Genomic DNA, 14,848 nt, shown 5'->3' with positions numbered 1-14,848 from the left:
TTTTTGGAGACAGCATACTTACTGTAAATGTGGATTTGATTATTTCTCTTTCTTGTTTTTAGTATTTGAAGGAACACCGGCTCCCTCCTCAAACATTCATACCTTTACAGTCAATCCGTGTAAAGCCAATAATTGAGAAGTTGCGCACGCTGGGTGGAACTGCGAAGCTGATTTTTGATGTAATTCAATATCCTTTACCTAAATGAACCGGGATTTTGGTTCTGAGGATGCCTCATTTCGCATATGTAAACACATGCAGGCACAGTCACATATGCATTTTAAAGAATATATATATATATATATATATATATAGTATGAATGTATGTATGTTTATATATAGCCCCAGTCTCCTGTGGGTAAGTGCCACAGGAGACCATCCATGCAAGCAAAGGGAGCGGCTCAGGTGGACTCCACTGTGATGTGTATGTTAAATCCACTCTGACCATCAGGTGCTTCACCCAATGTTGGGGCCAGGGCAAAAAATTCAGACCCATCTGTGATTCAGGTGGGCCCGACAATTGAAAGTGTAGGGTGACGCCCTTCCTCCAAACTGTTTTCCTTGGTGTGGCCCACCCAAATCACCGATGGGCCTGATTTTTGGGCCAGGCCTAACTTTTGGTGTGGTATCTAATGGTTGGAGTAGATTTCACATAATCATCACAGTGAGCCCTGTAAAAATCTAGGTTGGACATCTCTTTCTCAACCTTTTCCTTTGGTGTGGTGCACCGTGCACATGAATCACAGGTCAGCCCGATTTTTTTGCCCTAGGCCTAACATGGGATGACACATCTAATGGTTGGAGTGGAATTCACATCCACACCATGGTGGGCACTGTAAAAAATCAATGGTGGGCATTCCCCACCCAACTGTTTTCCTTCTTGTGGCCGACTTGAATAAAAAAATTGCCTGATTTTTGAGTCCTAAACCTAAAATTGGGTTGCACACCTGATGATTGGAGTGGATTTCAGGAAAAAAAATTTATGGTGGGGCCTACTTGAGCCCTCGGACCCTTTTGCTCTCATGGATTGTCTCCTGCGGCACTGCTCGTAGGAGACCGCCAGTCTCTCTCTCTCTCTCTCTCTCTCTCTCTCTCTCTCTCTCTCTCTCTCGATATGCATACATGCAAACTTTCTCTTACACATGTTGGTGATATGCATGTTTATTCTATACTCTTGTCAGTCACCCCAATTGGGAGAAGCTGCAGAAGTTGATTTCTCAACATTATTCATCCTTCTTCTTCTTCAATAAATCAGGTCTTTGCTTATCGTGATGGTACAGTACATTAATATCTGTGCTAGGACTAGGCTACCCAAAAAATAAAAAATAAAAAAATCATTTTAGTTGATTTGGGTGGGGGGCAGCTTTTATATATTTTCTCATCGAGGATCTGACCATATCGTTGGTAATAATTGGAACCGAATGTTATGGCAAAGGGAAAGCTTGATTTAGAGGGGGAGGATAATTGGAATAGAATTATTATTGTTATTTGAAACGGTAACCAGTTTTATTAAAGTAAATGAGAGAACAGCAAGGACATCAGATCCCAAATGAGTCAAGTGACTCTTTCGTCACCCAAAATGGATCTGCCAAGTAAACAGCTGATAGAAAGAGAGCCAAAACACACACACACACAAATACAAATAAAGATAATTGATTCTTATGTCTTCGCCACAAACACTGCTAAACTTTGAATCTCATTGATGACCAACAACCTCCCTTTCCTCTGCCATTACATGTCTCTAATTGCTGAAGAAGTCTTCGATGTCCAGAAACTTCCGCTTCACCACCGCCCACTCAATGAGTGCACTTCACCACCATGTGTTTGATGCTCTCTATAGGCACCACTTTATTCTTGAATACCAGCTAATTCCTTTCTTTTCATATGGTCCTCGTGATAGCCGTAGGGGTCGCAATGGGCTCGGGCTGGCCATAGGCAGGCCCTAGTCCCTCAGCTGTGGCCTTGGTCCTAATCAGGTTGAAAAGGCCCTGGACCCTCAAAAAGTTTGAAATATCCAATCTAAGATTTATTTATTTATTTATTTTGGGTTTCCACTAACCACAACGAGGCCCTCATATAAATGGTTTGGATCATTGAAACTTGAACCTGGATTCAACAGTCCTTTCAACTACACATGTAAGTTGAATGGGTACCATTAACAAGCATCTTTAAGCCATACATTCTTTCCACATGAGGTCGCCAACTTGATTGGATTGAGCCATTCATCACTGGTCCAGCCTGATCTGGACACCAAGCATAGATTTCAAGCATGGGCCTGGCCCTTGGTCAGATTCTATAGGCCCCAGGCATGGCCCCACAGGGTCAGGCCGTCAGCCTATTGCCACCCTCAGATAGCTGGCAGGAAAATCTTTCACAAAAGATCTCCTTCCTAGAAAATGGTCCTCCAGTCCACCCCTCAAAGAGATCCGCTAGGGCTTCTTGCAACCTCAACTCAATTCCAAATAATGCTTGAAATTGGTTCCAAACCTCAATCCACACATGAAAATGGGCAGAAAGATGATCAACGGTGAGTTATGATTTGATGATGGCAGCCATTACCATGAACACAGGACAATGTTCACTGCCATCATCCTGTATTCTCCTGAAGTGCCCAGGAAGGATAGTGATGCTGCTGATAGGCAGAGGCAAAAATGGTAGCTGGAAAAGATTAGTTTACTCATCGTGATAAGAGATGAGTGTATGGGGTCATGGTATGGCCAGGGAAAGTCCTCTTTGTTTTATTGGTTAGCAGTGAGGGGCATATTGCTGTAATCTATTTTCTCCCTCACTTTGTTTTTTCTTCTTTTTCACTTAAAAACTCTGGATTAAAAAAAAGGATTCATCAATTCTGTAATCTGTAACTGACAAACAGTTTCTTGATTTACAATGTTGATGTATTTGTGAATGGCCTCTTGTTAATCCCATTCTAGCAATAACTAGAGGGATTTATTAACTTACATCCAATTCAACATGTTTAACAAGTTCACAACAAATGGCTGCAAGCACTTGCCGTTTGCTGTTGCAGAAATGTACTTTCTATTTTAGCTTATTTGGTATTTCGCTCTTTTTTTATTATTCCCAATTCTCGAATTTACAAGAATGCCATTCAAAGACGAGCTTCTCCATGCTCTCAATTGGTTTTCTCGTCTTTTCTTGTTCTTGTTCTTCTTCCATGATGGCCATCAAGGAAGCTGGTTTCTATCTACCAACAGGAGGGTTTCTCCTAAGAAAACCTTGTTGCAGTGTGTTTTAAGAAGCTAACTGAAAAAGATGAATTTGGATGCCTTACCTTCTTTCCTATGGAGAAAAAAAGAAAAAAGAAGAAGAAACATTCAACAACTAGAAAGAGGGCTTCCCCAAATGCAAGTGTCCACCATGGCTCTATTGGTCATTTTTTATTTTATCAGGTACCATTAATTACTCGTTGGTAGCTGAAGTTGTATTACCTGGGCATTTGAAACCCACTCTCTTTGTCCGTCCAATGAGTTAGGTAGGTAGTCATGGACCAGACATTTGACATTGTTAAAACTCAAATCATACCTTCGTTGAAACCAAACCCTGTTGTGGTTATTAAAACAAATGTAATAATTCTAATCCTATGACTTCCATATGTGTTGTAAGTGTCGCTTCCTGCTATATTAGTTGATCAAGGAAACAAAGTATCTTGTTCTTCATCTTCGTCATCATCATCTTCTTCTTCATCTTCTTTATGCGAACCATGTCTTTTTTCATGTTGGACAACTGCAATTATGTGGTACATGCACTTTCACCATTATAGACCGGATGAGCAGTGATGCTAGCCATATCTTCTATCTAGTATGCATGCTAAATGTGTATTACCTTTTCTGAAAGTGACTCTCTGTTTTGGTGTCCACTGTGCAGCTATAAATGGAAATTGCTACAATTGATGTTAGAGGTGTTTCACCTGTTACTGTAATTACAGTTGTTGTTATGTTGTTGCTATGAAAACACAGAAAATATTCTACATGCATTGTTAACTTAACAATATCACATTTGATCAAGCCTTGGAGAAGGCAATCTTATATGCTGTTGGAAATACCCTAGTTTGTGACGGCCTTGAAGAAGCAAAGAAGCTTAGCTGGAGCGGGGAGAGGTACAAGGGTAACTGTTTATCTGTCCGCTTAAGGTTTTACGTTCTAGTTATTGTGTTTCTTTTCAATTCATGAAAGCTTGATTGATAGAACTTTTCTCTGTGTTTAGTGGTAACTGTTGATGGGATCCTCCTCACAAAATCGGGTACAATGACCGGCGGGATCAGTGGTGGAATGGAAGCTAGATCACAGAAGTGGGATGACAAAGCAATTGAAGGTTTGGGCCATCTCTTATTCTTCTCTGGCTGTTTTTTATTATTATTTATAAATATTTTATCCTAATCATGCATGTCTTGATTATTTTCGCTCTTTGTAGCCAAAAAAAGAAAAAAAGATCAGTATGAATTAGAGATGGAAGAGCTTGGATCAATGCGAGAGATGCAGATAAGAGTCTCTGAAGCATCTGGAAAAGTTACTGGGCTTGAGAAGAAGATCCAGTATGCAGAGATTGAGAAGGTAATTAACAGGGGGAAGGAAGAAAGGTGGATTTCGGGATCTAAGGGAAATGGAATGTAAAATGGCATCGAAACAGTCAAAGACACAAAAGCAACCCTATCTTTCCAATTCCCTCTCAATTGTATTACAAAAGTTAGAAATTCCCTTACAATGTATTTACACACCTCCTACAAACCCCTAACTAACTATAATTTCCACAACTAATCACCTAACTATGCTTAATACTTATTAATCATGGTAATTAGTTAAATTAATCCCAACAACCCAAAACTAACTCTAATAAACTTATATAACCTAGCAACTAACAACTAACCACCACAAGAAAGAAATTACAAAGATAACCCCAAACTCTACATTTTACAAAAATGTCATACTCGTTCTCATTCTTGTCATGTGTCTCATGGGTCCCGGTCATTGGTAGTGAGATCCAAGCCATCTGAGTAGGCCATGGCCATGTGTCCACATCACTCCCCCTTTTAGAGAGCTTGTCCTCGAGTTAACATCTGAAAACTTAAATGTAATGTGGTCATTTGATGCTTGTCAATGTCCTCTTGGATTGGATGCTCTCAAGCGTAGATAAAATGTATTGTCACACAACCTTGTTGTGGGTTGTGAGTTTGATGTTGTTTGCTTTTGTGACCAAACATGAATTGAAGAGTAATGTCAATCGGTGTGTCGAGGTGATTGGACGTGGACTATGGGGCCCGTTAAAGGCCTCCACTGTCCCTTAGGATAAAAACAACAACAATTCTTTGTTGGATCTTAGGATGTCTATTGCTCAATAGGTTGTGAATGGTGAGTGTGTTCCATACCCATTACGATACGGGTGTAAAGGCCAATACGTATAAGTAACGGTTGTGAGCCTGTGACTGTTCTGCGATATGAGTGTGAAACGGGGCAGTTAGTTTTTTGGGACCATATGCATAACGACTGTTACCCCCATAATGGTCGAAAAACAATTTTTTTTTTTCTTTCTATGGAAATACATTTTTTCCTCATTTTTTTTTCTTCGTATTTCTCATTCTAAAAACTTTCCTACATCATTCTATAGCAGATTTCGACCACTCGAACTATAGTTTTTGGGATTGAAATAGTAGATTGAAGCGATTTGGGCGAATAAAAGCTTCGAGTTCCATTTTTTTCAAAATATTGAAAAAGTGGTATACATGCATTTTTTTTTTCCCGATTTCTAATTCTAATGATTGATTGTGATATGTAAACATTAGAGACAATCATGTTGATAAATTTAGTAGACAACTCAATATAACGCTCTCACCAAAGAGTGGACCGTTATGCTACCATAAACATGTTCAAAACAAAAAAATGAATATAGATTTGGAATATTTACATTCTTCTAGATTTTCTAGAATTTTACGGGCAAAACAAGAAGAAAAAAGAACTGTTATAGGGGTTGTAATGGTCGTTTTGCCTCCATATTGGCCATTACGACCAATACCTGTATCGGTAACAGTGGTGACTGTTATGGTCACCGTTATCGATACAAAATACCTTGATGGTGAGATGACTTCATCTTCATCTGACACCCTCTCGTGGTCAAGAAGGCATCTCTCTTGTGTCGTAACCAAAAGAGGACCCAATCTCAACCTTGACATCCCTTAAGATTGTATGGTAAAACTTGCATTTTCCATCACACAATTCTTCACTCATCCAATAGTAGTCAGTAGAGGCAATTGTTCACCCACATCAAAAGGAGCTACTCTACCAGTCTACTAGAACGTTCTCAACTCCAAGGTAGTCTTTTTTTTTAACTTCCACGCACCCGCACACACTCACACCATATAGGCACTCATTCCATAATCTCATTGCTGAAGCAGAGTCTGTCTGCCACTGAGCCATTGAGTTGGACCCAAGGTTGTCTTCAATCACCATGAGATCGTCTGATGTTGTTGGATAGATGACATTACCAACATAAGCTTGAGACTTAAGCAACCCCTCACTAAGGATCGAAGCGCTCAAGAGGTGATGGGGACCCACCGGACCTTGCATAACATCATAATCCTATTGGCTTCTAGTTGTAGAACAGTTTACCAATGGCACCATGAGACTCTACCAGCTTTGTGGCATAGATCAAGTTTCCTAAGGCTTGCGTCGTAGATTGGGTCTCCCAGGATGTCGTGAGGCTCTCTCGACCCCCACACCATAGTTTAGGCCTCCATCAACATTCTGGAACTCAACCGTTTCATCTTCGGGAATTGGACCTCGCCGAAGTTCGCATGTTATGTAGAATGGATCATCAATGATATCATGTGTATGGTTGAGATTGTCATTGGAGACTGGGCTTTTGTCAACTTTTGGCTCTCCAATGCACACTTCCCATGTCATGTCATGAACATGATGTTGATCAAGATACCAACCTTCTTGGCATCATAAGGTAGGGAGTTCATGTTGCCTTCGAGTTACCGATCTATCACCATGCCGAATGCCTCAATTGTTTTTGTTGACTTCATAATATTGCACAAACGTATGCTATATCAAATGGCTCAATTACTTTCGTTGATGTCGTGATGATTACTTGAACTTGCATCGTGTTGAATGACTCATTTGCCTTCGTTGACGTTGTGAGGACCCAACTACTTTTCACTATGCCAATTGGCACACTTGCCTTCATTGGTGATGTGGAGATTGAGTGCACTCTCATCGTGCTGAATCTCCGCTCTTAAGTTACCTGAACCCCTTGTACATCATCCGGTGCATTTTTGGCCACGTGGGGAATTCAGACTTCCCTTGATGCTCTCGTGTATGGTGGATGGCTCTCCATTGCCACAACGCCTATCCTTTGAACTGAGTGGTCACAACTCGACAAGCTGATCTGTTGATACTCCGTGGTGATTGACTGCCCACTCAACAGTGTTGAGTCACTTCCTGAGTCTTTGACAAGGAGCCCTCCATAAAAAAACAGAATCATGAGCTTGTCACCAAGATCTATCTGAAGGGCTTCATCTTTCCAACCTTTCATGCAATCTTCCTCCTCACATGCCCCGTGCAACATGCGGTGGTGAGAAGTGGCATTTGAATAGACGTTTCCCATTTCATATTCTTACGAAATGATGATGAATCGTGCGCATGACGCTGCATTAACTCCTCAAATTGTTGTTGTAGACGTTTGGTCTCTTAATCACAAGGTTCTACTGCGAGCTCGTCTTGTGGCTTAATGCACCCATGCTCCCACCTTCGATGCATCATCAGACAATTCCATGCGGAAGTTGAGAAAATCCACGATCTCTACAAACCACTTGCTTGCTCCTACATGCGTGCATAGAGCATTCCTTGCTCAGGCCCATGAACTGTCGACAGTTGTCCCTTGACCTGTTGCCCTACTTCTGTTATGCCTCTGCTCCCCTCTGAGAGCCGAATCATGCAAGAACCCTTGCAAATGACGTGATACTTCTCAATGCCCATGTGTGCTGCAACTAACACTCCACAACATGAACCTCCTCCTTGTGTCGCCGGCACAATTTCTACAAAGCTTCTCTCACTCTTCTCCAAGAGCCAAACACATAAGAAAACCTGCAAATCACGAGATACCTCATCATCTCACCCACGTCGGCTGCAACTCACGATCCATAGCACGGACATACTCCTTGTGCTGCTAGCACCACTTCTACGAAGTTTCTTCAGCTATCCTCCCATAGAAAACACAGAATTCCACCGAATTCCTGCTTTGATACCACCTAATGTAACCGGATCATTAGCTTTGACGGGTTTTTTAGGAGCCTTGCTTTGTAATTGGAAGAAGGAAGAAGGGAATATTTAGGGATATAAGGGAAAGAGAATGGAAATTAGCATCTGAACACTCTTAAACACACAAAAGCAACCCTCTCTTCTCAATTCTATTACAAAAAGCCAGTAACTCCCTTACAATGGTTATTACAATATATTTGTAGACTTCGTACAACAAACTCCTAACTTCTCCAACTAATCATCTAACTAATGTGGTATTAGTTGTTAATTACAACTAATTCGGTAACCCAAACTAACTCTAAGAAATTTTATGACTCCCTATCTAGCAACTAATAATAAACCAACACAGTAAGGAAACTAGAAAGATACTCTCGTACACCAAAATTTACAAAAATACCTCACTCGACCTCATTTGTCTCACATGTGCCTCATGGGGCCTGGTCATGGGTAGTGCGATCCAATCCATCCTAGTAGGCCATGGCCATGTGCCCACATTACAAACTAACAATTCAAAGAATGCCTAAGATTCAGGTACTTGATAACAAATGTTGCAAGTAGTATGCAAAGTCGGCCATGAGTATGAGTTATTTATTTTTTCTCAGTTGCATGTAGTCTCTCTCTCTCTCTCTCTCTCTCTCTCTCTCTCTCTCTCTCTACACACGTGTATCAGTAAGCTGCTCTAATGTTTTTATGCCTACTGGTGATGCATGCATGCTGGAGTGCACGATAATTCTTGTGTCTAGTTGCTGTATCCTTTGTACTAAAAAACACATCCGAGTCTAAAATTGTTAACTCTTTTGTTAGATGATGGATGTGTTAACTATATTCTCAGTCCCTGGTCATAGAAATGAATGACTGATTCTTTGGAAGCCAAGGACATCCTGCCATTCACTGTATAACGAGCATTCACCATGTATGCCTAAAATTTGAAATAATCATTTCTCTTCAATGAAATCTGTGGCATATCCTGAACAATACATGAGTCTGGTGAGTCATTTTTTTTTCCCCCCTTCCGCAGTATAAGGAGGTAGATGCTAAAGAGTTTTCTTATGAAAATGACCTGCTCCATGAAGAGTCATTGTTTGACCTGTTCCATGTTCTGCGACTCTACTGCAAACCCCCCTCCCCCCCACCCCCCGCGGTGTGCGTGCTTGCTCCTTTTTTTTTTTTTTTTTTCCTCCCCTCAAATTCCCAATTTGTGTATTCCTGCTCCTGGAAGCAAAAGTCTTTGATCTGGCCCACATTGGTCCTCATTATTCGACCTTGTCTCTTACTCATTTTCTTGCTTCATTTCTATGCTTACAGTGCCCACTTATCATCATTATCACTATAATTATTATAATTATTTTGAGGTAATCATCTTCTGGAAGAGCTGCAGTCTGAGATCTGGTTGTTTACTTAAAAAGTATTTCCCTGCAGAAGAATATTCAGGAGAAACTTTCAAAATTGAAGCAGGAAAAACTGAATGTCAAAGAAGAGATTAATCATCTCAAGCCTGAACTCCAAAAGGTGGCATCTTTCTCTCTGTTTCACTTCATCTAGCATCAGTCAGTCATCTTGTTCTCAATGGTTTTATTTATTATTATTATTATTTTTTTGTACTTGCAGTTAAAGAGCATCATTGCGAAAAGAGCTGATGAAATCCGGAGGCTCGAGAAGAGGATCAATGAGATTGTGGACCGAATCTACAAGGACTTCAGTGCATCTGTTGGGGTGAAAAACATCCGTGAATATGAAGAAAACCAACTCAGGGCTGCACAAGAGATGTCTGAGAGGAGGCTTAGCTTGAGTACCCAGATGTCAAAATTGAAGTATCAGTATGTATTTGAAGGCCGTCTTCTTTCTAGCTTTTTTGTTGCTGTTTTCTCTTTTACACTCACGTCCATCATGTGCACACAATCTATTTTGTAAAGAAGTAATGGAGGTTCATTGGGGCACATCAATGTATGTTTAAAAAATACTTATAAGGAGTGAAAGCTGATAACAGGATGCACAGATATGGTTCTCGAAGGTTCCAAGGAATTCTATACATAGTGCAACCTGGTTATCGAACAATGCGATATCGACACTGAATTGCAAAGATTTAGACGATAATTATACCGATAAGAATATTTGAGTAGGGAGAGAGAAATAACTTTATTGATATCAAACTTCTTCTTACAATACTTGAGAAAAACTCACACTTATAAATTTTTTTGAATGTCTAACTCCTATGCCATTTCTCCTTTTATAGACCCTAAATGAATCTTTAATGAAAATCCCCCCAACTAAGAGATTGATTTCAAATTAATCATAATTTATTTCAAACCAATCTAATCTACCTAAGATGGTAAAAGCCTGATAATAATAAAAGCAATCAGATTCGGAATTACCTCCTTTCTCGGTTCAATATCTCCTGGGTTTCTCCATGCTCAACCTGCAGTTTTTTTCAAGCGTGGTATCGATTTACGTGTGGAAAGCAAAGATCTTTAGTCTGGAGAATCTCTCTTCTGGCAGCTTGGGGGGCAGTGTGGGAAGAAAGGAATGCTAGATGTTTTGATGGTATCTCCAATTCGTTCGAGAGTAATATGCTTAGGGTGATTTCTTTCATGGCAGACCGGACCTCTTCCGTTGTTAAGTTGCAAAGTTGTAATTTATCTTTTTTGGGCTCTAGTCAATCCGCTCTCATAGCGGATTAGCTATCCTTTCTTTTTGTTTCCCTTTGCTTTTTTCTTTTTCTAATAAAGTTATCGTTACCTCTCAAAAAAATAAAATAAAAGCAAACATAGAAACCAATCTTAATTACATTTCTAAATCAGCCTCATATCGTCAATCACATTCCCCTTCATATCTTCAATCACTTCAGTCACATCTTTAAATTACCCTCCATATCTCCAAAAAATAGTAAATTACAATTCTTAATTTTGGCCCCCAAATCTATAAATAAACAGTCCAAAAATCAACACCTTGTTGGGCTCGACGATGGACTATGGGCCTATGTCTTGCTGGGACCTTAGGTGGGCTTGAGTGGGCCATGAGCTTGCATCATTCCTCCTGCGTTGGAAAGAAATTGACTCTGACGAGTTGGATGCTTCATACAAATAGTAGAGGTTCGGATCCAAAATTTTTTTTTTTTTCATTTTGTTTCCCGTGATCTTTGTGTATTTAGAATAGGTTCTGTTCTTCCATTTTAAAGTATTGCCTGGCCTGGTCGAGTGTTAACAGTCTTCATTCGCAACACTTGTTCAACTTCTTCCTTCTTTTTCTTTGTGAGTTGTCTATCCATATCAATAATGGCTCTATCTTACATGTCAGATGCTTCACCATGGTACTCGAATAAATCCGCCACATTGAAAGTCTGTGAGATAGAAAGTCATTTGACAACTTGATTTCATAGGCATTGTTATCCATCTTCCTCTTGACCTGGCATAGACCGATCTTCTAAGACTTGAGCTTATTCTAAGTTTACCTTGGAAACCTTTCTTTATGGAGATAGACCATAACCGAGTCACCTTCTTTATACATCTTCTCATGTCGATGTTCGTTTACAACTTCTCGGTACTTGGTGTTGTTGTCTTCAATGTTCTTCTTTATTTTAGTTTGCAAGTCTTGGACGTGCTTGGCGAAAACATTAGCATCTTTGCTTACTTGATCTTGTACTGGTAATGGTACTAATTCAAGTGTATGATTTGGACTCCCCCCATTTATGATCTCAAATGGGGATTTTTCCAGTAGTACGATTTACTGAGGTGTTGTATGCAAACTAGGCTTGGCATAATACCAAGTCCCATCGATATACGTTGTTGCCTATAGGGGTGTACATCGAGTCGAGCTGCCCTCATCTCGACTCAGATCGGCCACTAACTGACCTCAGCTCGAACTTGGCTCGGCTCGGTCCTTGAGCCCGACTAGCCAGCTCGGCTCGGTTTGGTCAGCATCTTGGGCCAGTTCGAGTCGAGCTCGAGCCAAGATCGAGCCGAGTTCGCCTGTGCAGTATTTTCACAAACACCTAGACTGCACCTTCAAAATCTCACTGTATTTAAGTCAACAACAATGGTTTTACAGGTATTTTATCAAACACCTTCTAAGCAACATAAAAATCAAGAAAAAAGGGTATTGGTTTCATATACGTACCTTCCTTGCCACCAGCCACACTTCATGGAGTCATTTCATCAAACACTTCGTGAGCAACATCAATATCAAAGTAACCGAGTCACCAAACTGGTTTAATCCGAGTTCGATTCGAGCTAGGTTCGATCGGAGTCGAGTTGAGCTGGGGCCAGCTCGAACTCGAGTTGAACTCATTTTCGAGCTCAAAAAATCAGCTCGACTCAGCTCGAACTCAACTTCGAATCGAGTAGAATTGAGCTTTTTCGAGTCTGAGTCGAGCGAGCTAACCGAGCTAGCTCGGTTTGTGTACACCTCTAGTTGCCTACGATACTCCTCAAGAGGTTACCTAGGCTCTTGTTAATTACCTTGGTTTGAGGATGATATGCGTTGGAGAATCGAAGCTTAGTTCCAACTCACTTCCATAAAGTGCACTAGAAGTGGCTCACAAACTTCAAATCATGGTCCGAAATTATTGTCTTTGGTACCTTGTGAAGTCGCACAATTTTTGTGAAAAATATTTTGGCGATATTTGTAGCGTTCATCATCCTTTTTCATGGGATAAGGTGGGGCATCTTTGAAAAAGGGTCCACCACAAACTAAAATCGAATTTGCTCCCCTTTGAGTCTTAGGAAGACCCAAAATGTAGTCCACAGTAATATCTACTCACGGTGCGACTACAATGGGAAGCAGTGTATAATGGCCGAGATTTTACACATGATCTTTGGAGACTTGACATCAATGATTTCGTGCTATGAATCGTTGGCGAAGTCCCAAATGGGGCTAGTAGTATTTTTCCTTAATGGCCAATATTTTATCCCTTCCAAAGTATCCACCCAATCCTTCTCCATGTAGCTTAGATAGGATTTTCTCTCGTATCGGTCCTTTGGGAATGTATATGCGTGAACCCATATCTATCTTGTGAGATGAATTCACACTTTGGATCCCGACTATCCACATAGCCATCGAGTACTTTGCCAAATATGGGATTCTCTTTGTACTGTTCTTTTTAATGCCTTGAATCCGATGACGTCCATGGTGAGAATTCCTAGTAGAACCACCATCATACTCGAAGCATCTGCCGCTTTGTTTTGACTTTCAGCTTTGGGACACAAAACGAAAGTATATTCCTGTAGGAAAGCCATTCACTTTGCATGACGAGCACTCAACTTCTTTTGGGAGTTAAGACATCTCAATGCCTCGTGCTCTGAGCATTGAATGAACTCTCGAGTGACCATGTAATGTTTCCAATGTCGTTGTGCTTGGACCATTGCATAAAACTCGAGATTGGACGTAGAGTAGTTTTTCCGTACATCATTAAGCTTCTTGTTAAAGAAAGGGATTGACTTTCCTTCCTGACTCAACACTGCACCAACCTCGACATTTGAAGCATCACTTTTCACTTAAAAGAGTTTATTAAAGTCTAGAAGTGCAAGAATTAGAGCCTTTGCCATCTTCTTTTTTATGGCACCGAAGCTTCGTTCTGCCGCTTTAGTTCATTTGAAGTTGCCTTCCCGCATGCAATCAGTGACAGGTGTGATGATGGTGCTGAAATTCAGGAGAAATTTCTAGTAAAATGGTACCAAGCCAGGGAAAGAATGACCTCCGAAAGGGTTCGTGGGGTGGGTCACTCCTCAATGGCCTTGATTTTCTCTTGGTCAACCTTGATCCCTTTTGTAGGCACAAAATATCTCAAAAATACAACACTATCAACAAGGAAGGAGCACCTTTTCAAGTTCACAAGTAGTGACTTCCTTTGTAGTACATCAAATATTTCCCATAAATGATCAAGGTGAATAGATGAATGAGGGCTAAAGATAAGAATATCATCAAAATAGACGACTGAGAACTTTCTTGTAAAGGGGTGGGAGTATCCCTGTCATCAATCTTATGATATTGCTCAGTGCGTTTGATAGGCTGGATGGCATGATGAGCCACTTGTACAACCCGTCTTGAGTTTTAAATGTTGTCTTCCACTCATCCATGGGCCGAATACTTATCTGATGATATCTACTCCTTACGTTGATCTTTGAAAAGACCTTTGCTCCAAGCAACATGTCCAACATATAATTCAAGTGAAGAATAGGAAACCGGTACTTGATAGTAATCTGGCTGGTTGATTGCACGATCGTCCTTGCACATCCTCTAAGATGCATGGTTAATAATGAAGGAATAACACATGGTGACATGCTTTCCTAAATTAAACCCTTCTGTAGCAATTCAACAACCTGTCAGTGGAGCTCGCTGTGTTTAGCTAGACTCATTGGGCAATGTGCAAGATTTTGTAAACTTGAACCTAACACTAAATCAATGTGGTGCTGAATGTTCCTCATAAGAGGAAGTTCGATTGGGAGTTCTTTGGGCACACAATCTTTATATTCATGAAGGAGTTCTTGTATAGGAGGTGAAACATCTGATTGCTTCGTGTCTTTTTTAGCAACCAAGACATAAATGATGCTAATCTCCTTGCTTTCTTCTTCAGACTTCTGCAAAT

The 14,848-nt window shown here is 40.5% G+C and overlaps 1 protein-coding gene across 1 annotated transcript in view; it reads left to right on the top strand.

Annotated features, from left to right (window-relative positions):
- The window catches only part of LOC131240383 (structural maintenance of chromosomes protein 1), a 73,480-nt gene that overhangs the window by 39,414 nt on the left and 19,218 nt on the right, over positions 1-14,848 (top strand). The window contains exons 7-12 of the mRNA XM_058238569.1: positions 63-189; positions 4,013-4,120; positions 4,220-4,327; positions 4,427-4,566; positions 9,688-9,777; positions 9,877-10,085. Of these exons, the coding sequence (XP_058094552.1) occupies positions 63-189; positions 4,013-4,120; positions 4,220-4,327; positions 4,427-4,566; positions 9,688-9,777; positions 9,877-10,085 (782 nt within the window). The remainder of the gene's footprint in view (positions 1-62; positions 190-4,012; positions 4,121-4,219; positions 4,328-4,426; positions 4,567-9,687; positions 9,778-9,876; positions 10,086-14,848) is intronic.

The sequence above is a fragment of the Magnolia sinica genome, chromosome 3, assembly GCF_029962835.1.
Source record: "Magnolia sinica isolate HGM2019 chromosome 3, MsV1, whole genome shotgun sequence".
Classification (NCBI taxonomy): Eukaryota; Viridiplantae; Streptophyta; class Magnoliopsida; order Magnoliales; family Magnoliaceae; genus Magnolia; species Magnolia sinica.
Note: the sequence above shows the minus strand (reverse complement) of the source record. Positions and strands in the feature narration are given on the sequence as shown.